The sequence below is a fragment of the Oryzias latipes genome, chromosome 12 (genome assembly GCF_053564925.1).
Source record: "Oryzias latipes strain Hd-rR chromosome 12, Olatipes_Hd-rR_3.1".
Taxonomy (NCBI): Eukaryota; Metazoa; Chordata; class Actinopteri; order Beloniformes; family Adrianichthyidae; genus Oryzias; species Oryzias latipes.
The window spans coordinates 30,622,078-30,645,956 of record NC_136248.1 but is presented as its reverse complement, the minus strand read 5'-3'; the positions used below and the strand labels follow the sequence as shown (position 1 = coordinate 30,645,956).

Below are 23,879 nucleotides of genomic sequence, written 5' to 3'. Positions count from 1 at the left end.
TGAGAACTCCATCAATTAGCATCACAAGCCGCGTTCACGTGTCCTACCGGCGTAAAATCGCGCATTTGCAAAGAATGACATGCGCGACAACAAAAGACTACACGGCGGGGAAAAAGGAGGCCGCATTTCCACCAGATGCCCGGCGGGACCCGATGACGCGCTGCCCCCTCTTTGGCTGAGGCGAGACGGGTACTTTGTGCAGCGCCCTTGCGGGGGGCCCACGTGTCCTCACCTTTGAGGGGGGGGGGGTGCTATTGTTCCCACGGGGCGAATTGCAGCAGATTTAAATAACATTTAAATTTTATGAGGGGGGGCTTGCTGCCTATAAACGCGGACAGCGCCTGCGCGCACCGACAGCTGACATGCAACCAGGTGAAGCCAAGGAGCCGCGCGCGCGCAGAACCGCGTTTTCCGTGGAGGACATCCTGGATCCAGACAAGTTCAGAGGGAGCCCGAGCTGTGGTGGAGCGGCTGCAGGTAAGGCGCCGAGTCTGCGCAGAACGGAGCTTTTCTAAAGCCCGGCGAGACCTTTATTTTCACGTGGGTTATCTCTCCTGCAGGAGCTCATGCTCATCATGCCCGGGTCGACCCTGGACAGGTGCAGCCTCCCCCGGCAGGTGCAGGTGAGGGGAGGCTGCTGCCAGGGCCCCCCCTGAAGCCTCAGAGCCAGGCGGAGAGAAGCCGGCGGATGCGCACCGCCTTCACGCTGGAGCAGCTGCAGATCCTGGAGCACAGCTTCCAGAGGAGCCACTACCTGTCTGTGCTGGAGCGGCACACTATCGCCTCGGCGCTCCACCTGTCCGAGACCCAGGTGAAGATCTGGTTCCAGAACCGTCGCACCAAGTGGAAGAAGGAGAGTCTGCAGAGGAAGGAGACGGCGGGGCTCTGCGCGCCCCAGTCATGCGCGCCGCTGTACTGCCAGATGCGTTCTCCAGTCCAGCTGTTTGCGCCGCTGACGCCTTACCGCTATTACGCATGAAGGCGCGCGGATGAACTGGCGCGCGGAAAGGACCTGGGTGAGCAGCAGAGACGAAAACCAGTGTGACTTTCAGGAGAAATGCGGCTGCTGAAAGAAGATGGAACTCAGGATGTTATAATTTATTTTTATAAGGTATAAATAAAGTTGTGTTATTGAACTTTTGTGATGGTAAAAATGAGGCAGAAAAATCAAACCTGAAAATGTTTTGTTGTATAAATTCCTATATTTTGTGACCGTTTTGAGTCCAGAACTGCTGTTTTCTTCTCTTTTGTTGATCTTTTCTTTCTTGTTCTCTGTTTTCCTTTTGGTTTTTATGACTCACAGTAAGAGCAGAAGTTTGAACAACACAAAACAAAAAAAAAAACAAAAAAAAAACAGCTCAGTGCCTGACTTGCAGATATGCCAAAAGGCTATGTACAGAATTCCATGGAAGGAGGCTGGTTTACAAGCATTTTACTACACAAACATGCATGAGGATTGTTCAAAGGCCATTTGAAAAATGCAGCCAATATTTAGGATAGAATAAAACTTTCTTGATCCCACAAGGAGGAAATTGTAGCTCTATTAAAAACAACAGCTAGATAATTAATTAAACTAGAAATTCACTTGAACATATGTAAAGAGCCCTATAAATACATTTCCAATAAAAGCCAAACAGAGCATTTGAGGCAGAAATGTGTTTTTTATTTTTTCCAATAGCATCCTCATTTAAGACCAAAGCCTGAAACCTATTGTGACTTCCTGGAGTTCAGCTGAATTTGGTATAGCTGCAGAACTTTTGTGAACACGAATATGAATAGTAATTTAATCAATCACACAATGCAGAAATTGACAAGAACATAATAACACTAAACACAAACAAAATGACAATAATTAAATTAACACAACTTACCTGCTGCAGTTTGTGGTTCTTCCTTGAACTCCATATTCCCTGGAGGGAAGCAGATGTTGCTCCATAAGCATATTTATAACTCCTTATAATAAAAAAAATGAAAAACCTGCAGCTGCTCAAACTGCACACACACACACACACACACGCGCACACACACACCATCACTTTCAGAGATGCTGCTTTAAACTGCTTGCAAAACACACTGGAATGATAATGATAGCAACAACAAGAATCCATTTTATTTGTTTGACGCCTTTCCTGGAACCCAAGATCCCCGGACAAAAAATAGACACTCAAAGTTAGAAACAGCCGCAAAAACTTACAGTTATAAAACGGTTTCAACAGAGGGGAGTGAGTTCAGGTTCAAAGAGAGAATGTAGGATGGGGAAGGAGAGGTCTTAGCTTCCTATCGGTCAGGTAGTAAACGAACGTTTTGGATGTCAGGGGGAAGGAGCGGCCCATGGTGCTCCACTATACGGTTGTGTTGTGACCCTTCTGGGCCACCGTACTCCACACAATACTTGATCTTTGCAAAGATTTCAAGCCTTTTTTTAGACATCTAAGATATTTTAACAGGTTTGACTCCCCTTTGCTCTACACTTGTTGAAATGAGTCCAAATCCAAACTCCACACAGAAAGAACCCAGCCAGGATTCGAAGCAGAGGCTTCTCGCTGAGAGTGCTAACCACTAAAGCACAGCCCTCAGTCTATTTTAGTCCAGACCTTCTTCAGCTTCAGTTGTTGAAGTTTTTAACGCAACGACGTCTTTCTTGAAGAAGCACAAACAAAACCTCTACGGCCGCGTTTCTGTTGGTAAAATAAACTGCATCCACTGCAGTCTGCTGGGGAAATCCTTTGAGAACGAGAACTCGGCAGCATTTCACAGTCAAAATATAGACTTTATTAACATCTTGATCGATCTACTACGTGAAGGCGTTACCGTTTTGTAGCGGTAAGTGACCCTACTGCTGCCACGCCCCCTTGTGGCCTTCCTGCTTCATTGCATCAGAGCATCTCTGGTGCCAAAGCAGAACAAAGAGGCTGACGGTTTTCCTTCAACCATCTTCCAGCATCAGTTTGGGCTCAGCGACAGAAGAATGAGGCATTCTTTTGGTTCCATTTCAGGCTTAATGCATCTCACTTCCTGAGGAAATGGATTTAGGAGATGATTCAGGCGGGAAACAGATGAATGCTGTGAGGGAACCGTCCAAACCGAACTTCTTCCTTCACAGGCCTCTCATAAGAAACAGGTTTTTCAGAGAACTTTTCGGCTTCCATGATGGATGATCTTGTTTTTGTTCACTGATGCTTAAGAGGTTTGCTGGATCAAAGTGTGAACGCATCTGCTTTAAACCCGGATTGGAAACAGATGGAGGGAAAAGGAGCAGAAAGAGAGGAGGTCCGTTCCCGAACAGCCGGGCCGGAAATGAGAGAAAATGTTCTTTGACTCCATTGATCAGGTCTGGGTTTGACACCCGTTGGAGTCTGTCGTCTGAGGCTGTAAAACACCCGAGTCAGAGCTATTTTAGTGAAACCTCACACAGATGTTCCCACAGATGTGATGGTGGTCATCATGTGGAGAGCTGCTGCTCTGACGGAAATCAGACCTTCAAACCAATTCCAGAAAACACAGAGGATCTGCTAGAAATCATCATGAGATGTAGATTTAACACAAACTTCACATACGAATGGAAAAAACTTTGATTATACTTCACTTTGAACGTCCCTGATAAAGTCTGGAAAACATCTGATCCCTGATTTTGTAGGAGAACTTCGCAGGCCAAGACAGAGAAGATGGAGCAGGTAGAGCAGACTGGGATGCTACGGATACACTGGATGTGACGCACGTTCAAGAACGCACATTTAGCCCGTGATGTTCACACCGGAGCAGCAGGGAGGGGCTTCTGTTCTTTTTCAGCTGTTCAGGGTTGGTGAGAAATGTCAAAGCGTTGGAAATCTGGTGATTCTCGCTTCAGGCTTTTTCTTTCACAGCTCGATTCTGATATATTAAAGACGCGGTGTCATAGAATTGTGGCCGGACACAAACCACATATATTAATATATATGATATAAATGATCAATTTACAAACGGTTGGCACTTCCGTGAATTAAAAGGGGCGCCATCCGTACATCACCACCAAATCTGAGTCCCTGATTGGTCAAAGTTCAACTAGTTTAACTTAGATCGCGTGTTCAATAGCCAGTTGTAAAAATGCAATGCGTAAACTCAAAAGATTTGAACACGGAACGCGCTATTTCGTGTGTTTACATAGACTTTTCATCATTTTCCAGGGTGGTGTGAATATAGCTTTAGTCTCAGTTCGTTTAAAAATATAAAGGATATAGACAATTGTGACTTATAGGGTCTGGTCATGCAAATCAACTTTTTGAGCTTTTAAGTGTCTTATAATGTTCTTTCCTCACAAAAAACAACCCAGTGGTATTTGGATCCATTCATTTCTGAGTATTCCTCTAAAATCCTGCTCTCTGAGCACCAGCCCCTCCCAACAAAAGCGAGTGGATTCTCACATTGTGACATCACAAAGTGGGGAACTGCCCCTCCCAGGAAGAGTCCGTGCTGCCAGCTCCGCCCCCAGGCTAACAGACATACCCACTTTCTCCGTGGAACTAGCTTTGTTCTTGGGCGAAACGTAGACACTCTGCCGTGGCAGGCTCTAGGATGACGTCATGAAATGGGCGGCACCACCAAGAGAGAAAGGCGGAGCCTCAGAGATCGAGTTGTCTTACGACCGAGTAGGAAAATGGGATACGAAAATAACTCATATTTCATTTAAAAATGTTTCTTTAGTGTAAAAGTTATTAATTATCAAATATATGGATATAGTTTACTCCGAAAGGCTTCAGAAAAGCAGGATATAGGACCTTTAACCATAACTACAAAAGTGGACTAAAAAAAAGATAATTTCTGAGGTTCAGACAGTTTAGAGATTATCGTGTCTGGATTAAAGTTATTTCCAATTTACATTATAAACATATGTGTTTTTTCTTCCAAAGTGATGCCAAACTAAATGACTTCATGTATGAAATGGTACATAATGGCACACGTGGTGAAGGGGTTTGTTTGTCTCTTAACTGCAGAGAATTCAGATAATCAGCAGAAATCAGATTTTTCCAAATTCTTTTGCCACAACTGGCTGCAGATGTTTGTAGAAATGATGCATAATAGAGAGATCCTCATTTCATGTTCTATAGCACATATATGTTGAAAAGGGTTAGCAGCAAACACTCCAGCGCATTGCAGTTATGAGGATTCTCCTCCTGAAAGCTTCACATCATTTCTGAGGAACTTACATGCTCAGTTTTGAAGTTTTATCTGAAACTGTAAAACTGTAAATCAACTCGGCTGGCTGCTTTAAAAAATGATGCTTACACCTTAAGTCCTTTGATTCTGCAAGGAAAACTTCTGACCCCAGGTTCAAGTTCTTCTGCGTTTATCTTCAAAGAATGAAAATAAAAAGGTCTCCCAAACTTTGCTTCTCTCCTCCTCCTTCCCAGGAATGTCACGAGATAGACGCTCCTCCCCTCTGCAGGGAGACGGGTGAGGGGAGAAAAGGGGGTAAAGGGCCATGAGGGAGAGATGTGGCTGCAGAATCGGTAGGAGGAACCGGGGAGGTTTTGTTCTGCAGCTGCACTTCCAGTCAGATGCCTTTCCTCCTCTGCAGGGCCGCCAGCCAGATCTCCACATTTTCTGCGACTGAGTCGACTAATCAAAGAGGAGGAAGCTCTCCAGACCTCCACCAGTCCGTCCCTCTCATGCCCACCTCTTGGCATCTGCAAGTCAGACACTGAGCTGTTTTCTCAGCTGGGGAGACATATTCTGCTGGAGCTCATCCTGTGTTTTGGTGGAGAGATGAGGGCCGAGGTGCTGCTCGTCTTTGTCGGGGCGACCCTCTGCTGCACCCCGGTCTGCACTCAGCAAGTAGACCCTGAGGAGAAGGAGCTCTCCAGGGACCTGGCTTGGGTCAGGAAGGCCGGGGGGCCGCTTGAAGAGGGCCAAGGAAGGGGCAAGGGGGACGCTGAGCTGTCAGACGAGCCGGCTGGAGCGGTGGAAGACGGGAAGACAAAACCAAAGAAGAAAAAAACTCCAGAGGAAATCGAGGCAGGTATGTGCAGATTCCCAACTCTGGAGAGAAAAAACGCCTTTCAGTGGGAGCTGAACCAGCAGCCAAAAACATAGTTAAGGTCCACAACAGAAGAAAGGTCAGTTTCATCCACATTTCTTTCATACGTACCTTCTTTCAAAAGAAGCGGAGCAGAGTTTTGCTTCAGTAAATCCTCAAAAAAGCTGCAAAGATTCAGTGAAAACTTTCAAATCTTTATTTACAACTAAAATGCTTTCCATGCTTGACTTTAGAACGCCAACATCTGCAGAAAGCAGTGACCCGGTTGAACTGAGTCAGAACCAAAGATGGATGCAGCTTCTTCACGGACTCAGATGTTCCTCAGCTGCTTCTGTCTTTGAAACATTTCTGTAAAATGCTCAGTTTTATGTATTTATTTGCATTTTCTTCAGATTTCTGTTTCCTGTTCGCTGCAGTGCTTTTGCACCTCACTGGAGAATATTCAGCCGCCCCACGATTAAACCCGCCTCGCTGACAGAAACTGAGAATCTGTCATGAGAAGGAGGGAACATCTGGGAAAAGTCTGAGCAACAGCAGAAAACTTTCCACAACCATGTTCCCCATAAATGAGCTTCCAGCCTCCCTGATGCTCTCAGGTTCAAACTTTCCGCTGCACGAAGCAAAACTGCTGATTCCAGTTACACGACGGCCCACAATTAACAAAAACCAGAAAGGTTTTTTTTTCCCTTTAAGCTTTGCGGAGCAAAAATTAATCATCGGCTCTGAGCTGCTGATCATTTCAGGACTTGAAGTTAAAACTTCTGTAACCCAGAACAACGTGTCTCCAGATGTCAAGGAGGATTCAGGATTAAAAACATCAACAAATCAGATGCAGCTGTATATAATCACCAGCCATACTTTAAGAGAAAACCAGATAACTACTAAAGAAATGAAGTCATGGAGAGGACTAATAGAGAGTGAATAAGCTGCAAATCTCTAGAGAAAGTCGTGTTCAAGGACTGAGCTGAAAATCAGAAATTAAGCAGCTTCTTTAAAAAGAAAAAAGGGTCAGGTAGCAGCGCTGGACTTAAAATGAACAACATACAGAATGGAAACAGACAAAGCTGCTTGGATGAGCGGCAAAATGTTTTAAAGAAGAGGATTTTAGGTCCAGTTGCGACGACGCGACTTCTGGGCAAGATCAGCTGGATGAGAGAACCTTCACCGACACACAAAACAAGCACCAATGTTCTGAGACAACGTGTCAAAGAGCTGAAATTCAGGGAAAATGCAGCTTTTATATCGCATACGTCATGTTTAAGGACTGAGCTAAAAGGCTCAGTGAAAAAGCTGCTCATTTAAAAAAAAAGTTAGGCAGCTGAGCTGGGCTGAAAAGAACAATAAAAACAGAAAATATTCTGGGAAATATGTGCAAGAGCTGAAATACAGTTAAAAAAAATGAGTTCATAGACTACAGAGTAAAAAACAGCCAACGTCTAAAGTTGTGTTCAAGGACTGAACGGAAAAAGTAAAATAGTGTATTTTCCAAAAATATCAGGCAAGCGCGCTGGGAAAAAACAAACAGAATACACAACAATTAAAACAGCAATTTTCCCAAAAAACATTTAGAAAAGAGCTGAAATTCAGTTAAAAAATTCTGTTTTCAAACAAAAGAAAACAAGTTTGAAAAAGTTAAAGAAAGTTGAGTTCAAGAACTGGGCTACAAGAAAAAGCAGCAGAAGAAAGTGGCGTTTAAGGAATAGGCAGAAAATTAGTGAAAAAGAAGCTTATTTTGAAAAACATTACAGTTATCTGGGCTTAAAATGAACAAAATACAGAACAAAAAAACTTTTTTTAAGAAATAGTTGTCAAACAGCTGAAATTCAGTAAAATTTTGGATTTTCTTAAATCATAAAAAGTCATGTTTAGGGACTGAGCTGAAAATCGGTGAAAAAGCTGCTCATTTTCAAATAATCAAGTAGCTAGGCAGGAATAAAAATGAATGAAATAGAAAACAGCAAAAACAGAAAATGTTTTAAGAAATTTGAGCAAAAAATCTGTTAAAAAGTAGCAGTTTTGAAATGATGGAAAGTTGAGTTCATGGACTGAACTAAAAAAGCAGCACAGCAGCTAAAATAGGGGCTCAAATTCAAGGAAAATGCCGTTTTCGTGTGATAAAAAGGGAGTTTTTGGACTGGACTGAAAGACGGTGAAAAGCAGCAAAAGTCAGTAAGTTCAGTACAAAGACTGGACCTGAAGGTTGAAACAAAAATGTAGGGGAAAAAACAAAACAAGTTAGCGTGATTAAAACAAAAGTCCCTTAAAATATAAGAAACTATTTGACACAATAAAAAAATTACGTCTTTTTAGAATAACAGGAATATTTTTTTCTGATCAAACATATGATTGTAGCCACAAACACCACTCCCTCCGGTTCTCCAGCAGCTCCTTTGGCTCCCGCATCCATCTCTAAACCCTTCTTCTGACTTTCATAACACCTCCTGGATCTCCTCCCTGTTGCACCCCTTTGCGCTCCTCTCGTCTCCATGGGGAGCAGCTTTCAGCTGTTCTGGAACTCGCGATCAGATCTTCTCCTGATCCGTTCATCTCCCCTGAGTCTCATCTGTTCCAACAGATTTCTGTTTTTTGATGTTTTTGCTGTTTTTAGAGACAGAAAGATGACCTGAGACATAAACCATTCATTATTTTTATAATTATTATAAAAAATGTGTTTTGAAATGGATATTAATGAGATTATAAAACATAAAAGACAGAAATTATTTAAAGAAAAGAAGCATCTACTACTGTGTAATACAGAAACTGTGGGCGACTGACTGAAACCCAGCAGTTCTGTGCGTTCAGGATGAGGAATGGCTGGACTGTGAATGAATGTAGGAGAAGTGGAGGACGACCTTCAGTGTTGGTGTTTGATGGGGGGTTTTCTCGTGAAGCTACAGCCTCTGAAACATCCCAAGAACGTGGGATGAACCTCAATTTAAGCTTTCAGCTTCATGTGAAGTTTGTCATCAGACGCCTGAGGGGGCAGCAGGGAAAAATACAGAGTCCCAGATCGCCTCCATAAATGTGGTATCCATCAGACCTGATGGGGGGGTTAAGTTGTGTTGTTGTTGTTGTTGATCCATATTGAATTTAGACAATCTGGAGATATTTAGGGCACAAAATAAGTAATAGATAACATATGTACTATGGGAAAATGTAAAAAAAATTAAATTAAAATACATTGTGGTTCTTTAAATGGTTCATTTTTAGCCTCAACTAATTAAAAATAATAATAATTTATAATATATATATATATATATATATATATATATATATATATACATATATATATATACATATATATACATATATATAATTCTGGGGCCTATCCCAACTTGACCACACTAGCCTCAACGGCTAGTTTAAATGAAACCAGAAAACTTTTAGACACATTTGTACAGAAAACCTGATCATGTATGGTTGCTTAGCAAAAAGTTATGTTTTGTTTTCACCAAGGTAAGAAAAATGCAAAACTTAACCCAACGTTTGAGTTCTTCATTTTTGGATTCAAACTAACCAGGAAAGAATTAGGAAGAAAACATGTTTTTTATTCATGTTATTTTAACAAGCGTTTTTCAAACCCAGAAGTAAGACGACACGATCACTGAGGCTCCGCCTTTTGCTCCTTGTGGGTGCCGCCCATTTTGTGACGTCTTCCCAGAGTCGGCCACAGCAGCGTGTCTGCGTCTCTCCCACGAAAATAAAAAACATCCAAACTTTTGCAAAGATTGATGTGCATATTTTAGTTTAGCCAATCACCACAACCTCCACGGAGAAAGTGGGCGTGTGTTAGCCTGGGGGGCGGGGCTGGCAGCGCACACTCTTCCTGGAAGGGGCGGTTCCTCACTTTGTGATGTCACAATGTCATAACTTCCTAGTTTTCACAGGTTGGGAGGGGCTGGTGCTCAGAGAGCAGGTATTTAGAGGAAGACTCAGAAATACGTGAATGGATCAAGATACCACTTTGGGGTTGTTGATAGTGACGAATGAACATTCTAATACACTTAAAAGCTCAAAAGGTTGATTTTGACGCCACTATGGAATGGGGTGACAGCTGGGCAGCCACAGGGCAGTGGCAGCCAGATCTCCAGCCGTCTATATCAAATGCCACTGCCCCCCAGCCGCCCAGTAGCCTGGGGGTACATAAAAAGTGGGCCATTCTGTGGGTCACTGGTCTCTCACTGTGTGACCTTGAAATGTGCCTGGGTGGCCACTGATCAACTTCTAGAAAAAAATCATCCAGTTGTTGAAAAATTTGACATTTTTCTTAAAACCTCCGGCGTGTAAAAATGTGACTGCTGCCTACCGATAACAAAATGTTGCCAAATGACCACCTGCTGGATTTACTTGTATTAAGGTGGCTGTGTGGTGGCATTTTGGGGATATGTGATCGTAGCATTACATTAAGAAACCGCTGGTTGGAATCCTTTCTGTGGGTTTATCCGGCTTCCCAAACTCCAACAATGTGAATCAACTAGAGTGCCTCCCAAGACTGCGAACCCAATCCCTGCCTGGGATGGGATTGGCTACAGCAACCCTGAAATAGATTTGAAATATAGATCCTGGTCTCATTCTTTTTGTTCACGAGTTTGCAGCAAGAATCCTCTAAAATATCAATATCATGGTATAATAAAGCAACATTTACATGTTAATCAGCCCTTATTTAAGTATAAAATAGAACAATATTTGACACGTTCTGGAATACGTTTGGTTTTAAAAGTAGAATTTCCTGTTTTTGTGGCTCAGACAGCTGAGGAATTTCACCATTTCGGAGTCTTTTCATTTGCTTTGGAACAAATGAAGACACATGTGTTTCAGATTGATGACTGCTTTAAAAACATCGGCATGGCTATAAAGAAAACTGTGGAAAAACATTCTATAGTTAAACGTCATGTAGAGCCACAATAAAAATGTTTCAAGAAGCTACAAATCTGCTGCTCTTTATGTCTTCATGCACTCCGCATTCTGCTCCTAATTAACCAAATATTTCTGTCTGTCTGCAGCCAGAGCGAAGAAGGCTGCAGAGAAAGAGGCCAAAGCCAAAAAGCAGAAAGGTCCTAAACCCACCAAAAAGCCCAAACTGCCAAAACCAACCAAGAAACCAAAACCAACCAAGAAACCAAAACCCACCAGGAGGCCGAAAACGACGACCACAGCACCTCTAGACGAGGAGGAGAGACTGCTGATCGAGCTGGGCCTGAAAACACGTGAGAATGTTTTAGATTTACCGTACAAGAACACAGGAGGAGAATTTCAGGATCATGTCGGGTTAAATAAGTTGAAAACTTTGCTTGACATTCACAGCGATTGAACCTTCAACTCCTGAGGAGCCTACTGAGCCTGGTCAAGGTAAGACTCTGGATGCCCCCCACCACCACATGGTACATTCCATGTTTTTGTTGAGACACTCAAACTTCCTCTGGAGTATTTCTAAGATGATGTTTGAGGTTCGCATAAAAGGACAAGAGTTCCCGACATCCGTCTTCAGATAAATCCAATCCATTATTATTATTATTTTTCTGACTTTTAACAGACATTCCAGTGATTCGTTAGGTTCCACTCAAGCGTTCTCTTTTTCCTGAGCAAGAGAAAAATGAAGGTCTTGATGAGTTTCTCTTCACAGATGAGCCAACAGTTCGACAGACAGACCAGAAAGAAATCGCAACCACGGAGGTCATCATGTACATACCAGGTAACCTCAGTGAACGGAGTTCTTCTGACCATCAAGCCTATTCATTTGGTACAAAAACGAAGGAAAATATAGGCGATCGGTTTGAAGCAGAAGATGAAATTACCAGTAGAGTTTCTTGAACTGGAGTCCTCTTGCATCGCTCTTCAGATGGTTTTGCTTTGATCTTAGCCCAACTCTTAGACCTTGGTCGATAGTTGAACCTCAGATTTAGGAACAACAGTCCGGTTGGAACAGTGGACCAGCTCTACACTCTCTTTAGGGTGCTGGAGGGTTCGTAGAAGTTCGCTTATCCAGTCCACATCTGTTTGGTGGATTTGGAGGAAGCCTTCGATCCTGTGCCGTCCAGTGGAGGCCGCTCTGGGAGTATGGGGTACGGGAAGCTTAGCTAAGGGTTGTTCAGTCTCTGTTTGACCAGAGTAAACCGGAGCTTGGTTTGCGTAGCCAGCAGTAAGTTGGACCTGTTCCCGGTGCATATTGGACAGGACTGCCCTTTATGACAGATTCTGTTCATAGTCTTTATGGACAGAATTTCTAGACACAGCCAGAGACCACAGGGGGTTTGGGGGACAACAGGATTTTTTCTCTGATCTTTGCAGATGATGTTGTCCTGTTGGCTTCATCTAGCCAGGACTTCCGCCATGCATTGGGGTGATTCCCGGCCGAGTGTGAAGCGGCTGGGATGAGTGTCAGGAAGTCTGAGGCCATGTTTCTTGACCTGAGAAAGGTACTTTACCATCTCTGGGTGGGTGGACTGCTCCTGTCCCAGGTAGAGGAGTTGAAATATCTTGGGGTCTTGTTCAGGAGTGAGGAAAGATTGGAGCATGAGATCAACAGGCGGATTGGAGCGGCATCCGTAGTGATGTGGTCGCTGTACCGGTTTGTTGTGGTGAAGAGAGAGCTGGGACAGAAAGTAAAGCTCTCGGGTGGCCTGGGAACACCTTGGGGTCCCCCCAGAGGATCTGGAGAAAGTGGCCAAGTAGAGGGAAGTCTGGGGATCTATGCTTAGACTACTGTCCCTGTTACCCACTCCCAGATGAGTGGAAGAGGATGGATGGATGGATGGATGCTTAATTCTAACAAACAGTTTGATGTTTTTATTTTTACCCTTTGATATAACACAAAACTGTTGACATGATTTGAGTTTAGACTCAATAAAGAAGTATGACAACATTTTCTTATCTTATCTTCCACTTCAGAGGAAACTACCTCCGTTCCATTCAACGGCTCCTGGTATGAAGAGTACGACTACACCGACTGTGCGTCTGCGTTCGGCAACAATGATAATGGTTTACCATCACCAGGAACGAGTCGGTCTAATCTGTCTCTCATTCTCTCACCACAGTGGCAGTGAAAAAACAAGAAGAGGAAGAAAGAGAGCGAAAGGAAAAGGAAGAAAAAGGTTCTTGCTTCACTTTGTTCCTGTAACCCTTGTGCTTTCCAATGGGGTCAAGAAGAGCATTGACGTGTTCTCCCTACCATGAGAAAGGTGGAAAGATTTCATGACACCAGTGAGGTTCACAAATCATTGAAGAAAAAAGGTTCAACACATTGTCTTGTGGGGTCTAGATGATCCAACTCCCAATGTTAGTGTCTAGGATAGCACAAGGGTTAATGACCGTTTAGATGCGAAGGTTTCTGGTAGATAACCCGCCATTTTTGCGCCACCTTCTCCGTCAATCCGATTCAGCGGTTGATTCAGCGGTCACTTCCATGCTAACTAACCACTGCTGACTCTAACACAAGAACTGCACCAAAACTCTAAACCAAAAGAAGCAGATTGGACCAAGAAGAAATGAAAGTCCGGTTAGATCATTTCCATTTTATACTGTTTAAGAATCCCTTTTAAACGTGGACACGTCCAGAACGATTCTTATGTCTTTCACCCAGACACTTTCAGGGGATTTCCTTTGGCCAAACAGAAAAGTCTGGATGGGGTTTTAAGATTCTAAAGACTGAAACACAACAGATAAGAATACTAAGAGTTCACCTAATTATTTTCTATTTTTTCCCTGAAAGCCAAGCAGCTGAGGAAGAAGTGGGAGGAAGAGGAAGAGGAGAGACTGAGGCAGACTTCAGCGCCAGCAAAACCAAAAGGTTTGAAAGCTCGTCAGATATGACTCCACGAATCAGTGAAGTCTCTGGTGTTTCCTCCATCTGTTTCATCCTTGTTCCTGAGGATTTGTGTCTGTTTTTCCCGTCAGACTGTCCTCCTCTTGGCTTGGAGTCTCATCGAGTGGAAGACGACCAGCTGCTGGCGTCTTCCCAGTCTCACCATGGCTTCTCTGCTCAGAGAGGACGCCTCAACATGCAGGTTCTCCCCAGTACAGAACTATCTTTTCCACCACCACAAAGACTTTTGACATTTTCCAGATGAATCCAAAGCTAAACTTACCGTGGCCTCAGACACCTTAACCCTTTGTTGTGCATCACATGTGGCAACTATGAGCTGCAGCAGACTCACCACAAGGGATTATTTCTCAAAGCTAGTGAGAAACCACAGATAAAGCATGGAAGTTTTGATTTTCTTCAAAAGCATGAGGTCCTGAATATAGTGCCCACTGTTGGGGGTGTGGAGGGGTTCTATAAGAAACACCAGCTGTTTATTTCTCTATAGAAGTCTACGGAACAAGTGGATACTTCCTGTTTGGAATGCTAGGGGGGAGTGGTCACTCAGTCCACTTCTCAGATACAGTCAATGTAAAGGAGCGAGTTTAATTTCAAATTCTTTATACGCATAAACACATAGCTTCACATTTAGCTTGAATATTTCACAAGAATCCTAGAGGTATACAACTGCATCATCGTCATAAAGTTTGTCTTTTATCTGAAGCCAAAAGGAATTTTCTCCTGTAGGTCACATGGTTCCAAATGAATAATGTAGTGGATGTAGTGCAGAAACAAGATTCATCACAGACACTCATGCTAAAAAGGAGTAAACGTGGGAGGAGGAAGCAGAGACTGATTTCTGGGTTCTGTGTACAGAGCACCAACGATGAAGATGACATTTATGGAGGTGCGTGGTGCGCAGAGACGGAGGAGAAGGAGCACTGGTTTGAAGTGGACGCCCGCAGAGAGGTGGAGTTCAGTGGAATCATCACACAGGGGAGGAATTCAGAGAAGCAGTGAGTATGAGGCGTTAAAATGAACACGACAAACTGCTACAGTTTAGTGTTTAAATGACGAGAAAACAGTTTTTACAAAAGCTAATGTGTTGACATGTGAAACAAAACAAAAAAACACAAATGAGTCTTAATTAGTATCAAATGTTTCTGAAAACAAAAACTAATCCTTATCAGACTAAGCGAATAACAGAAATCCGTCTATTTTGGTTTAAGGATTAAAAAGTGCTGCACCTGCTTGGCGTTGTTCTACAGCCACTACTGTGCCTACTGTACAGATGAGAATTGGTCATAAGTGAATATACATGGAAAAAGTGAGAAATGTTGTGAACTTCACGTGAAATTTTCACAGATATATCACAAATGAAGCACATTAAAACCACGCAAAGAACACGTAAACCAACGTAAAACAGAACCGTGCGTGAATATTGTGTAGTTTATATGCAATTTATCAGTGATTCGTGCATTAATTACGTAATTTTAACGTGGCACGTCCGAGATATAAAAGTTATACATCGGTGGTTCATGAGTGAAAAGTCCGTTAGACACTGGTGGAACAACACAAATTCGCTTATGCATCTTGCAACAATTACGTAAGATTTGCACTATAATTGTGCATAAAATATATAAAATTCGCGTAAACTGTTCAATTGTGAACAGCTCAAAACCAAATTCACATAAAGACATGTTGGCTGAAATCCTCAATGGACATCTGCGCGCATCGACGAATGACAAACGCAAGAAACACTTGTGAATTACAGAAATCACACATGGATCACGAAAGACCGAAACTTCATACATCAAAATGTATGAAGTGGCTGTGTGACGCGGCCTTGAGAGAAGACAGCTGGTGTCAAGGAGGGAACCCCATCATGATCCTGGAATCTACCATCCTGCCATTTTTCCAGCTCTCTGCTGCAGATTACCTGGATCAGGTATGATCAGGTAATCAGAATAAGCGCCTTAGTCAGGCGATCAGCACAAAGCAGTTTAGAGAGATCTGGAAAACAGCAGGGTGGTAGATCTCCAGGAACAGGATTGGGCAGTCCTGTGTGTAGCGCTGATGTTCCAGTTGAAGCCTCCAGAGGGGCCGATAGGCTCAGGACACGTGCGTTCAAGAACGTCCTAAACCCTCATTCAAGAATGCGGTGGAATCGACATTTATGTTGTTCACGCTGGACTTTTTCTTTTTCTTTCACAGCTCGATTCTGCTATAGGAAAGAGTCAGAATTGTGGTCGGGCACAAACCCCACTGATTAATATCTTCTTCATGATCATTTTACAAACGGTTCAGTGAATCAAAGGGGACACCATCCCTTCCTCACTACCAAACCTGAGTCTCTGACTGACCAAAGTTCAACTGGTTCAACCGTTAATGTGCGTTCAATGTGCAGAGCATCACGCAAACACGAAGAGTTTGAAACGCAGAGGCCCTGAAACGCACATTTACACCCGTTTACATAGACTTTTTACGTGAATGCAGCTAAATAAATAGGCCACAGTCCGTTTCATTGTTTGCATGTTTGTTTATTTTTTCAAAATAAAGAAGAATACCACCTTCCTTTCTTGGTTTCCTTTTGAACATTTCACTTTTATTTTCTGAAATTACTTCTTTTATTTATATTTTTGTTTTGGAATTTTGTCTCAATGTTTTAATTTTCTTTAGTATTTAATTGCTTTTTTATTGCTGTTGTAATCTTTAATATGTTGTTGCGTGGACTGATTTGCACTTCAGGGCCGCCGTAGGTTTAAGTTTGTTTTTTTTTCCAATTGTGATTGAATTTTTGATAAATCTATTCCATTCTTCTTCTTCTCCTTTTCCCTTCGGGGTCGCCCCAGCAAATCAGTTTCCTCCCTTAAATCCTTTCGTTCATGAGCCTGAAGTGGCGTTTGTTCGTGGATAACAATCACTTGTCGTTTCAGAGAGGATTTCGTGTCGTCCTTTTTCGTGGCCTTCAGTAACGACAGCCGTGATTGGACGGTGCTGCATGATGGCTACGCTGAGTGGGTGAGCAGAACACCAAGTCAATGTGACGCTCAAACATGGTAGCAACCAATCACAGTCGCTTGTCCCCTCCTGCAGCTGTTCTACGGCAATGTGGACAAGGACACGCCTGTGATGAACCAGTTGGCTGCTCCGGTGGTTGCTCGTTACATCCGCATCCTGCCTCAGAGCTGGAACGGCTCGCTGTGTCTGAGAGCGGAGATCCTGGCCTGCCAGCTCCCCAGTCAGTCAACAGAACCCCTCCTGTCCGAATTTGAGCTGCATCCGCATATTTACAGGCCTCGAACTCTGACCCCGCAAAAATCTCTGTTCTGTCTGAGCAAGCAAACACTGAAAAAAGTCCACATGTGGAAAGGGATGGCCTTTAGACCGCTCACACTCAACTAAAAAGCCCGTGTTGACCCGTTTGGGTTCTGCAGGATTTAGGCTGTCCAGGTCCGTGGAGGGTTACAGAGAGGGGCAGCCACATCTTAAGGGGTGCGCAGGGGTCTCTTTCCGCTCCCTTGAGGCTCATACACCCACCTCAATGGAACGTACCATTGTTGTGCCAGTGGTAGACGTATTGTGAAGTATTGGAAGGGCTAATGGAAGTTCCAGGCACCCTCTGACCTACAGGTGTTGCTGTCGTACGGTTGTGATAAAGGCTTTAATCATTTCAGTCTGATTCCAGTCAGGATTCTAACAAGGCCGCTCCAAAGTCTTCATTTAGTTTTTTCTTAAACTTTTAACACCAGAGACGATCTTAATAACACACGCTCTGTGAAATACCTTGAATCTTTGACTGTTTATGCCGTGAAGCAGCAGATTCACAGATGCTTTTCACATCGGCTTTGCACCGACGTGCAGTACATCACTCAAGTGTTGCATGTCGGTTCAAAGCTGCTTTTCTCCGCTTTAGAATCCGCTGGAATAACGTTAATTGCGTAAATGGTTGAAGAGTTACGGTAGTCGAAAGGAAAAGAAAAAAAAAGTTAACCCTTCAGAGGTGGACCAGCTGGTGTGATTTGGATCAGAACCAGAACCTGCTTCCGTTTCAGCTTAAAATCAAAGGGTAGATTCACCAAAATAAGGCCTCCATGTCTTGAAAGAGCAAAACAGCCTCAGACCATCACACTCCCACCACCATGTTCAACTGTTGGTGTGACCTTTTCCTGAAACGCCGCCTTCCAGTTCAGGTTTAGCAGGACGAACATCTTCCAAAAGGAACCACTATGACCTCCCTGATCTACAGAAGAGTTTCCCCAAAGTCCTGAGGGTCACCAAGAGGTTTTCTGTCAAAAAAATGATTCTTTGTAGCTCCAAAATGTTTTGGTCTTGAACTTCTGAACCTGCTCCATCTTCATTCAGAAGACAGGTGAGAAGATGGAGCAGAACAATAAAGTTTTTCTGCTGTCCTTCCAGGCAGCTTCCACAGTGAGAATGAGGTCAACTCCTCTGATGATCTGGACTTCAGACACCACAACTACAAGGAGATGAGGCAGGCGAGTTTGTTCAGGAGAGTTATTGGTTTATGAGGTCAGGATTAGACAAACGGAACAAAATAACCGTTCATTTGACATCTCCTCTGCTAAAGATGATGAAAACTGTGAACGAAGAGTGTCCCAACATCACCCGGATCTACAACATCGGCAAGAGCTCGAACGGCCTGAAGATGTACGCCATGGAGATCTCCGACAACCCCGGCGAACACGAGACGGGTGAGGGTTTCTTCTGCGGGGAATTTTAAGAATGTAAAAAAAAAAAATGCTTACAACCCGCGAATCAAATTTATCACCTCCAGGTGAACCGGAGTTCCGCTACACAGCCGGTCTCCACGGTAACGAGGCGCTGGGTCGGGAGCTTCTCCTGCTGCTGATGCAGTTCTTGTGCAGAGAGTACAAGGACGAAAATCCCAGAGTGCGCCGCCTGGTGGACGGAGTCAGGATTCACTTGGTGCCGTCGTTGAACCCAGACGCTTATGAGCTCGCCTACGAGATGGTAAACCGGCGCCCTCTGACCTCAGAGCAAAGACGGAAATTTGATAAATGTACTTAAAATAATGTGACATTTTTACTAAATCGGGAGGCTACAGTCAGGCTTCTTTCACCTCTTGGCGGTGTGCGCCTCCTCACGCGGTCCTCCCTGATGTCCCACAGGGTTCTGAGATGGGAAACTGGGCTTTGGGCCACTGGACGGAAGAAGGTTACGACATCTTTGAGAACTTCCCGGACCTGAACAGCATCTTATGGGGCGCCGAGGACAGGGACTGGGTTCCCCGGATCGTTCCAAATCATCACATCCCCATCCCAGAAAACTTCTTCAACGGTTCCGTGAGTCGGTTTGTCGACAGCGCCCGAAACCTCGACTTTCACGCAGTTTTCACCTCATGTCCGGTTTTTCCAGCTTGCAGTGGAGACCAAAGCCATCATTTCCTGGATGGAGAGGAACCCGTTTGTGCTGGGGGCTAACCTGCAGGGGGGGGAGAAGCTGGTGGTGTACCCCTTCGACATGCAGCGGCCCCCACAGTCTGTAAGAGAAGACCCAGTATGAACGCGGTAGTTAGCTTTGAGACGCTTATTCTGAGCCACATTGATGTTCAAGCTCACAGACAACCGGCGCTGGAGGGTGAACTCGGAGATGAACGAGGAGTCGTGGGCCCGCATCCAGCGGCAGAACATGGGGGCCCTGAGGGAGACGCCGGACGACGCCATGTTCCGCTGGCTGGCGATGTCGTACGCCCACAGTCACCTGACCATGACGGAGACCTACAGAGGATCGTGTCACGGTGATGACGTCACTGGTGGGCAGGGCATCAGCAACAGGGCGGGCTGGAAGCCGGTGGTGGGCAGTAAGTGGGCAGAGAGTCACTAACTTTTGGACTAGCGATCATGAAAGATTTTGGACAGTAAACTAGCAAGAGAGAGCGTTTACCAACGTCTACGATGTCATGTAGTTTAACGGATGTAAAAACGGCACCGCTTCCCTCACAGACGGGTCAGATGGGGGCATGACCCTTCCTCATTTAGTGTATTTGCCCAAATACAGATCCATTCAGACCAGCATCTCTTTTTCAAGGTCCATCTGTCAAAGAGGTCAGTACAAAAACAGAACCGGAGCTAAAAATACTATAAAAGACGGATGCAGAGATTTAACTGGAACAACCAGGTGTCCATTAAGTAACCACGCCCCTATTTTAGAATTTTTTTAACTAATATTTTAAACAATGAACTTTCATCTATCTATTGTGGATATTAAACCTCCAACAGAAGTGAAGGACCTATCAGAAGGCAGATTTGCATCGAAGTGAATCGGAAAAAGCTCAAACCAGACATAAACATTTGGAGTCATAAGCCAGAAGATGTTCTTAACTGTGTTTGTGCAGCAGCTTTAAATCCTGAAGGTCTCAGTGGCAGACGGACGGTGTGTGTTGACGAAATGCTGCTCTAGTTATTCAGTCTAGAAAGTCTTATTACGAATAAGGGGGTTTGCTTCTTTTGATATCATGGAAAGCGGGTCTAAAGTCAACATGTCACATCTAAATCCATCTTTTAAACCTGTTCCGGTTTCATCTGGACACAGTTTTGTCTCCTGGATGATCAGTTTAACGGACAACAGTCCGCGTTCCTCTGGTCTTTGACGATGATGTCAACCCGCTTCTTCCTCAGGCATGAACGACTTCAGTTACCTGCACACCAACTGCTTTGAGCTCTCCATCTTCCTGGGATGCGACAAGTTTCCCCACGAGAGCGAGCTGCCTCTGGAGTGGGAGAACAACCGCGAGGCTCTGCTGTCCTTCATCGAGCAGGTGAGCGCCGGACAGATTTGAATACGAGGGGGGGGCTTCCAGGTTTTCTGCTCTGTAACTGTTTTTTTTTTTTATGTTCTGACCCTTAAGGGTCAAACTCTCCATTTGTTTACTGAATAACTGAAATAACTTGATAATTTGACATCTTTTCATCTTCTGTGAAACATCATAATAGCTGCGTTTCCGTTGGCTATTGTGCAAAATGGATTTGTGATAAATTCTTCCAACGGAAACACGACCAAAAAAAAAAAAAAACTTGCATGTATCAAAAAAAAAATTGCTCTTGGAGGTCTTTGAGGCGTATCCAAACTGTCATGTTTCCCATAACTGCAATGAAAACAATTTTTTTCGAAATAAATGAGTCATGTGACCAACAACCAGATGGCGATGCGCTTCTTGGTAGGAAATGGCGGCCTTGGGCGTTGCACGGCGGGCGCCACCAGAGCTCCCCCAGCATCACACAGCTCATCAAAAGTTGATGTGGAATTATTGGATCCACAGCTCCTCTGAAAACCTACATTTCCCAAAATGCCTTTTTCCGTAGCCCCTCCCATCCACGTGTAAGGAGCTCGCCGCTCCACAGCCTGAAGAAGACGCCGCCGTCTCCTTTGAGAGATGATGATGAGCACTAGAGTGACAGAAATTTGAATGTATCTGCTGTCAATCAGTTGTTCCCATCCGTTTGCCGTGTTTCTGAATGACTAATCGTGTGAGTTGGTTTGCGTTTAATCTCATAATTAGGATTTAATGGAAACAGTGTTAAAATTGTGTTTTTTTCTGACATTTCTAGAATTTAGATTAAGTTTTGAGCATAATGGAATCACAGCTAATTTGGGACCTGCTGGTTGTTGCTGATGCTGCTCACCTGGATCAGGTTGTGGACTCAGCTCACCTGATCATGTGATCCAGGTGTTCTGCCGCCCTTAGGGATGGCTGGACCACAACCAGGACGGTGGAACCCGAGGGCCGGAGTTTGGCTGCTTGTTTCTGGCAGTTGATTTACAAATGTTTTGGCGGAGAGAAAGTCACCAAAGTTTTTAAGCCTCCATTTGATCATAAACGAGGCGGCACAGTTACTGTCCGTCAACAAAAGGACTTACGAACCGAACGAACTAAAAAAAAAAAAAAAAATCAGGCTTTCTGTTCATGAACGACGTAGTAGAAGTTCTCCTCACTTAATGACCAGAAGAGAACCGTCCAGTTTTCGTCTTTTTTCATGCTTTTAGTTTGAGCTCCATTGAGGTAACAGTGCCCCCCTGTGACTAGGTGTTGTAACTGCGTGATTTTTCTGGATTCATGAAAAAGCAAAACCATCGCCTGTATCAAAGAACTGGACTGAGTGAGAAAATGAGTAACCTCTGGCTCCAACCAAATGAAGTCGATTCAGTCGCCATTTTCCCACGATACGGACACCGACGCGCTGGAGCCAATCAGGAGTGAGCTTGTTGGAAGGCCACACCCATCACTTCAAAGTGGGCTACCTGATATTTGTCAAACATTTTGAACGTTGGGGGCCAGCAGGCTCCACCCACTTTTATTAGGAGATCTGATTGGTCCGTTTATAACTTGAACTACAGAAAAAGAAAATCATGAAAAAAAAATTATTAAGATATAAAAAAAAAAGAGCAAGAATTGTTATTCTGACCAATAGAGGGAATAACAGCTGTTTGTTTCTCTTTAGAAGTCTACGGTATTTTGCCAGTACTTCCTGTTTGGAACGCCAAGGGGGCGGAGTCACTCAGTCCAGGTCTCATATATAGTAATTGGGGGTGGGGGGGTGTTTCTAGGTGATCCATTAATAGAAAGAGAGCAGAGGTATTCTAGTGGAAACCCTAAACTGTTCCAATCCCAACTGTGCAGAAACATCAGCACTGTGGGATTGTGGGAAACCTCAGACAGAAGTCTCTGCCGTTTCTCCTGAAGTCTTTGCTCTGACAGGTGAATCGGGGGATTAAAGGTGTGGTGAAAGACGTGGAGGGAAACCCGCTGCCCAACGCCACCATCTCTGTGGAGGGAATCCAGCACGACGTCAGAACCGGTAAGAAGAGAAGAACCGTTGGTTGTTTTTCACACCGACCCCGCCTGACCCCTGTGCCACCGCAGCTGCAGGCGGGGACTACTGGCGCCTCCTGAACCCCGGAGAGTACAAGGTGACGGCGAAAGCCGACAACTACACCCCCCAGACCAGGCTGTGCCTGGTGGGGTACGAGCCCGGAGCCACGCCCTGCAGCTTCACCTTAGCCAAGTCCAACTGGAGCCGCATCAAACAGATCATGGCGCTGCGCGGCAACAGGCCCATCCGGCTGGTGAAACGCCCACCCAGGACTACGCCGCCCCCCAGCACCACCGCTGCCACCGAAACGCAGGCCACCTCCCACAACGCAGACCGACTGAGGCGCCTGCGACTCATGCGTCTGCGCAGACTGCGTCAGCAGCAGAGGTCACGCGTGTTCAGAACCACAACAGCAACAACAACCACCACCACCACCACAACTGCGGCGCCAAAAACCAAGACGACCACCTCCTGGTACGACTCATTCAACGACAACTGGCTGACGGAGAACCCGCTGGACATCATCAGCTTCGACTCTCAGCCCACGCAGGACTATCCGTTTGAACTGACCATCGACTGAACCGCAGAGGCGTCTCCGAAACCAACAAACATGGAGAGGCACAAACACAGATTCCTGTAAAACGCCTCCTCTCAGAAGACGGAACCGTTATGTTTGGGGCATTTAAAGGAAGTATTTTATGAAAAAAACAGTCTCTGCAGAGCAGAAACTTCAGCAGGAAATGAGAACTTCCACAACATTTTCTGCTTCCCGTCACCTTTTTTAGATTAAGTGTAATAGCAGGCTTCGGTTCAACTGATTTATTCTGTTATGCAGCGCTTTAAATAAAGTTATTTTTGAAGGAAAATGTTTTTTACGTTAAAGGGCCTTTATCATGTAAAATTAACCCTGAGCGTTTCAATGAACTATAATAATCATTCCTCACAAATAAAAAAAACTCTGACATCACAAAGTGGGGAACCGCCCCTTCCAGGAAGTGTGCCAGCCCCGCCCCCAGCCTAACAGACACACCCACTTTGTTTGTGGAGCTAGTGGTGATTGGCTAAAATCTTTAATTTTCTATGAACAAAATGCACATCCATCTGGTTGGATGTTTCTCGTGGGAGAAAGACACGCCGCCGAGGACGACTTTAGGTTGAGTTCAAAAAATGGGCGGCACCCAAAAGACGCAAAAGGCGGAGCCTCAGAGATCGA

At 44.5% G+C, this 23,879-nt stretch overlaps 2 protein-coding genes across 2 annotated transcripts; both read left to right on the top strand.

The window, feature by feature from the left end:
• Nucleotides 1–335: 335 nt before the first annotated feature.
• On the top strand, nucleotides 336–1,123 carry pnx (posterior neuron-specific homeobox). The gene is made up of 2 exons (XM_004074620.5): nucleotides 336–477; nucleotides 561–1,123. The coding sequence occupies exons 1-2, from the start codon at nucleotides 363–365 to the stop codon at nucleotides 977–979; spliced, it is 534 nt and encodes a 177-aa protein (XP_004074668.1). The 5' UTR covers nucleotides 336–362; the 3' UTR covers nucleotides 980–1,123.
• Nucleotides 1,124–5,471: 4,348 nt separating this feature from the next.
• Nucleotides 5,472–23,532, top strand: aebp1a (AE binding protein 1a). The gene is made up of 20 exons (XM_011481421.4): nucleotides 5,472–5,995; nucleotides 11,017–11,220; nucleotides 11,318–11,362; nucleotides 11,637–11,705; nucleotides 12,902–12,961; nucleotides 13,048–13,104; nucleotides 13,722–13,799; nucleotides 13,907–14,016; nucleotides 14,688–14,827; nucleotides 16,748–16,832; nucleotides 16,908–17,052; nucleotides 18,231–18,310; nucleotides 18,403–18,526; nucleotides 18,610–18,806; nucleotides 18,965–19,138; nucleotides 19,212–19,337; nucleotides 19,410–19,656; nucleotides 20,474–20,613; nucleotides 22,552–22,651; nucleotides 22,717–23,532. Exons 1-20 carry the CDS (start codon nucleotides 5,743–5,745, stop codon nucleotides 23,244–23,246), a joined length of 2,964 nt encoding a protein of 987 aa, XP_011479723.1. The 5' UTR covers nucleotides 5,472–5,742; the 3' UTR covers nucleotides 23,247–23,532.
• Nucleotides 23,533–23,879: the final 347 nt, after the last annotated feature.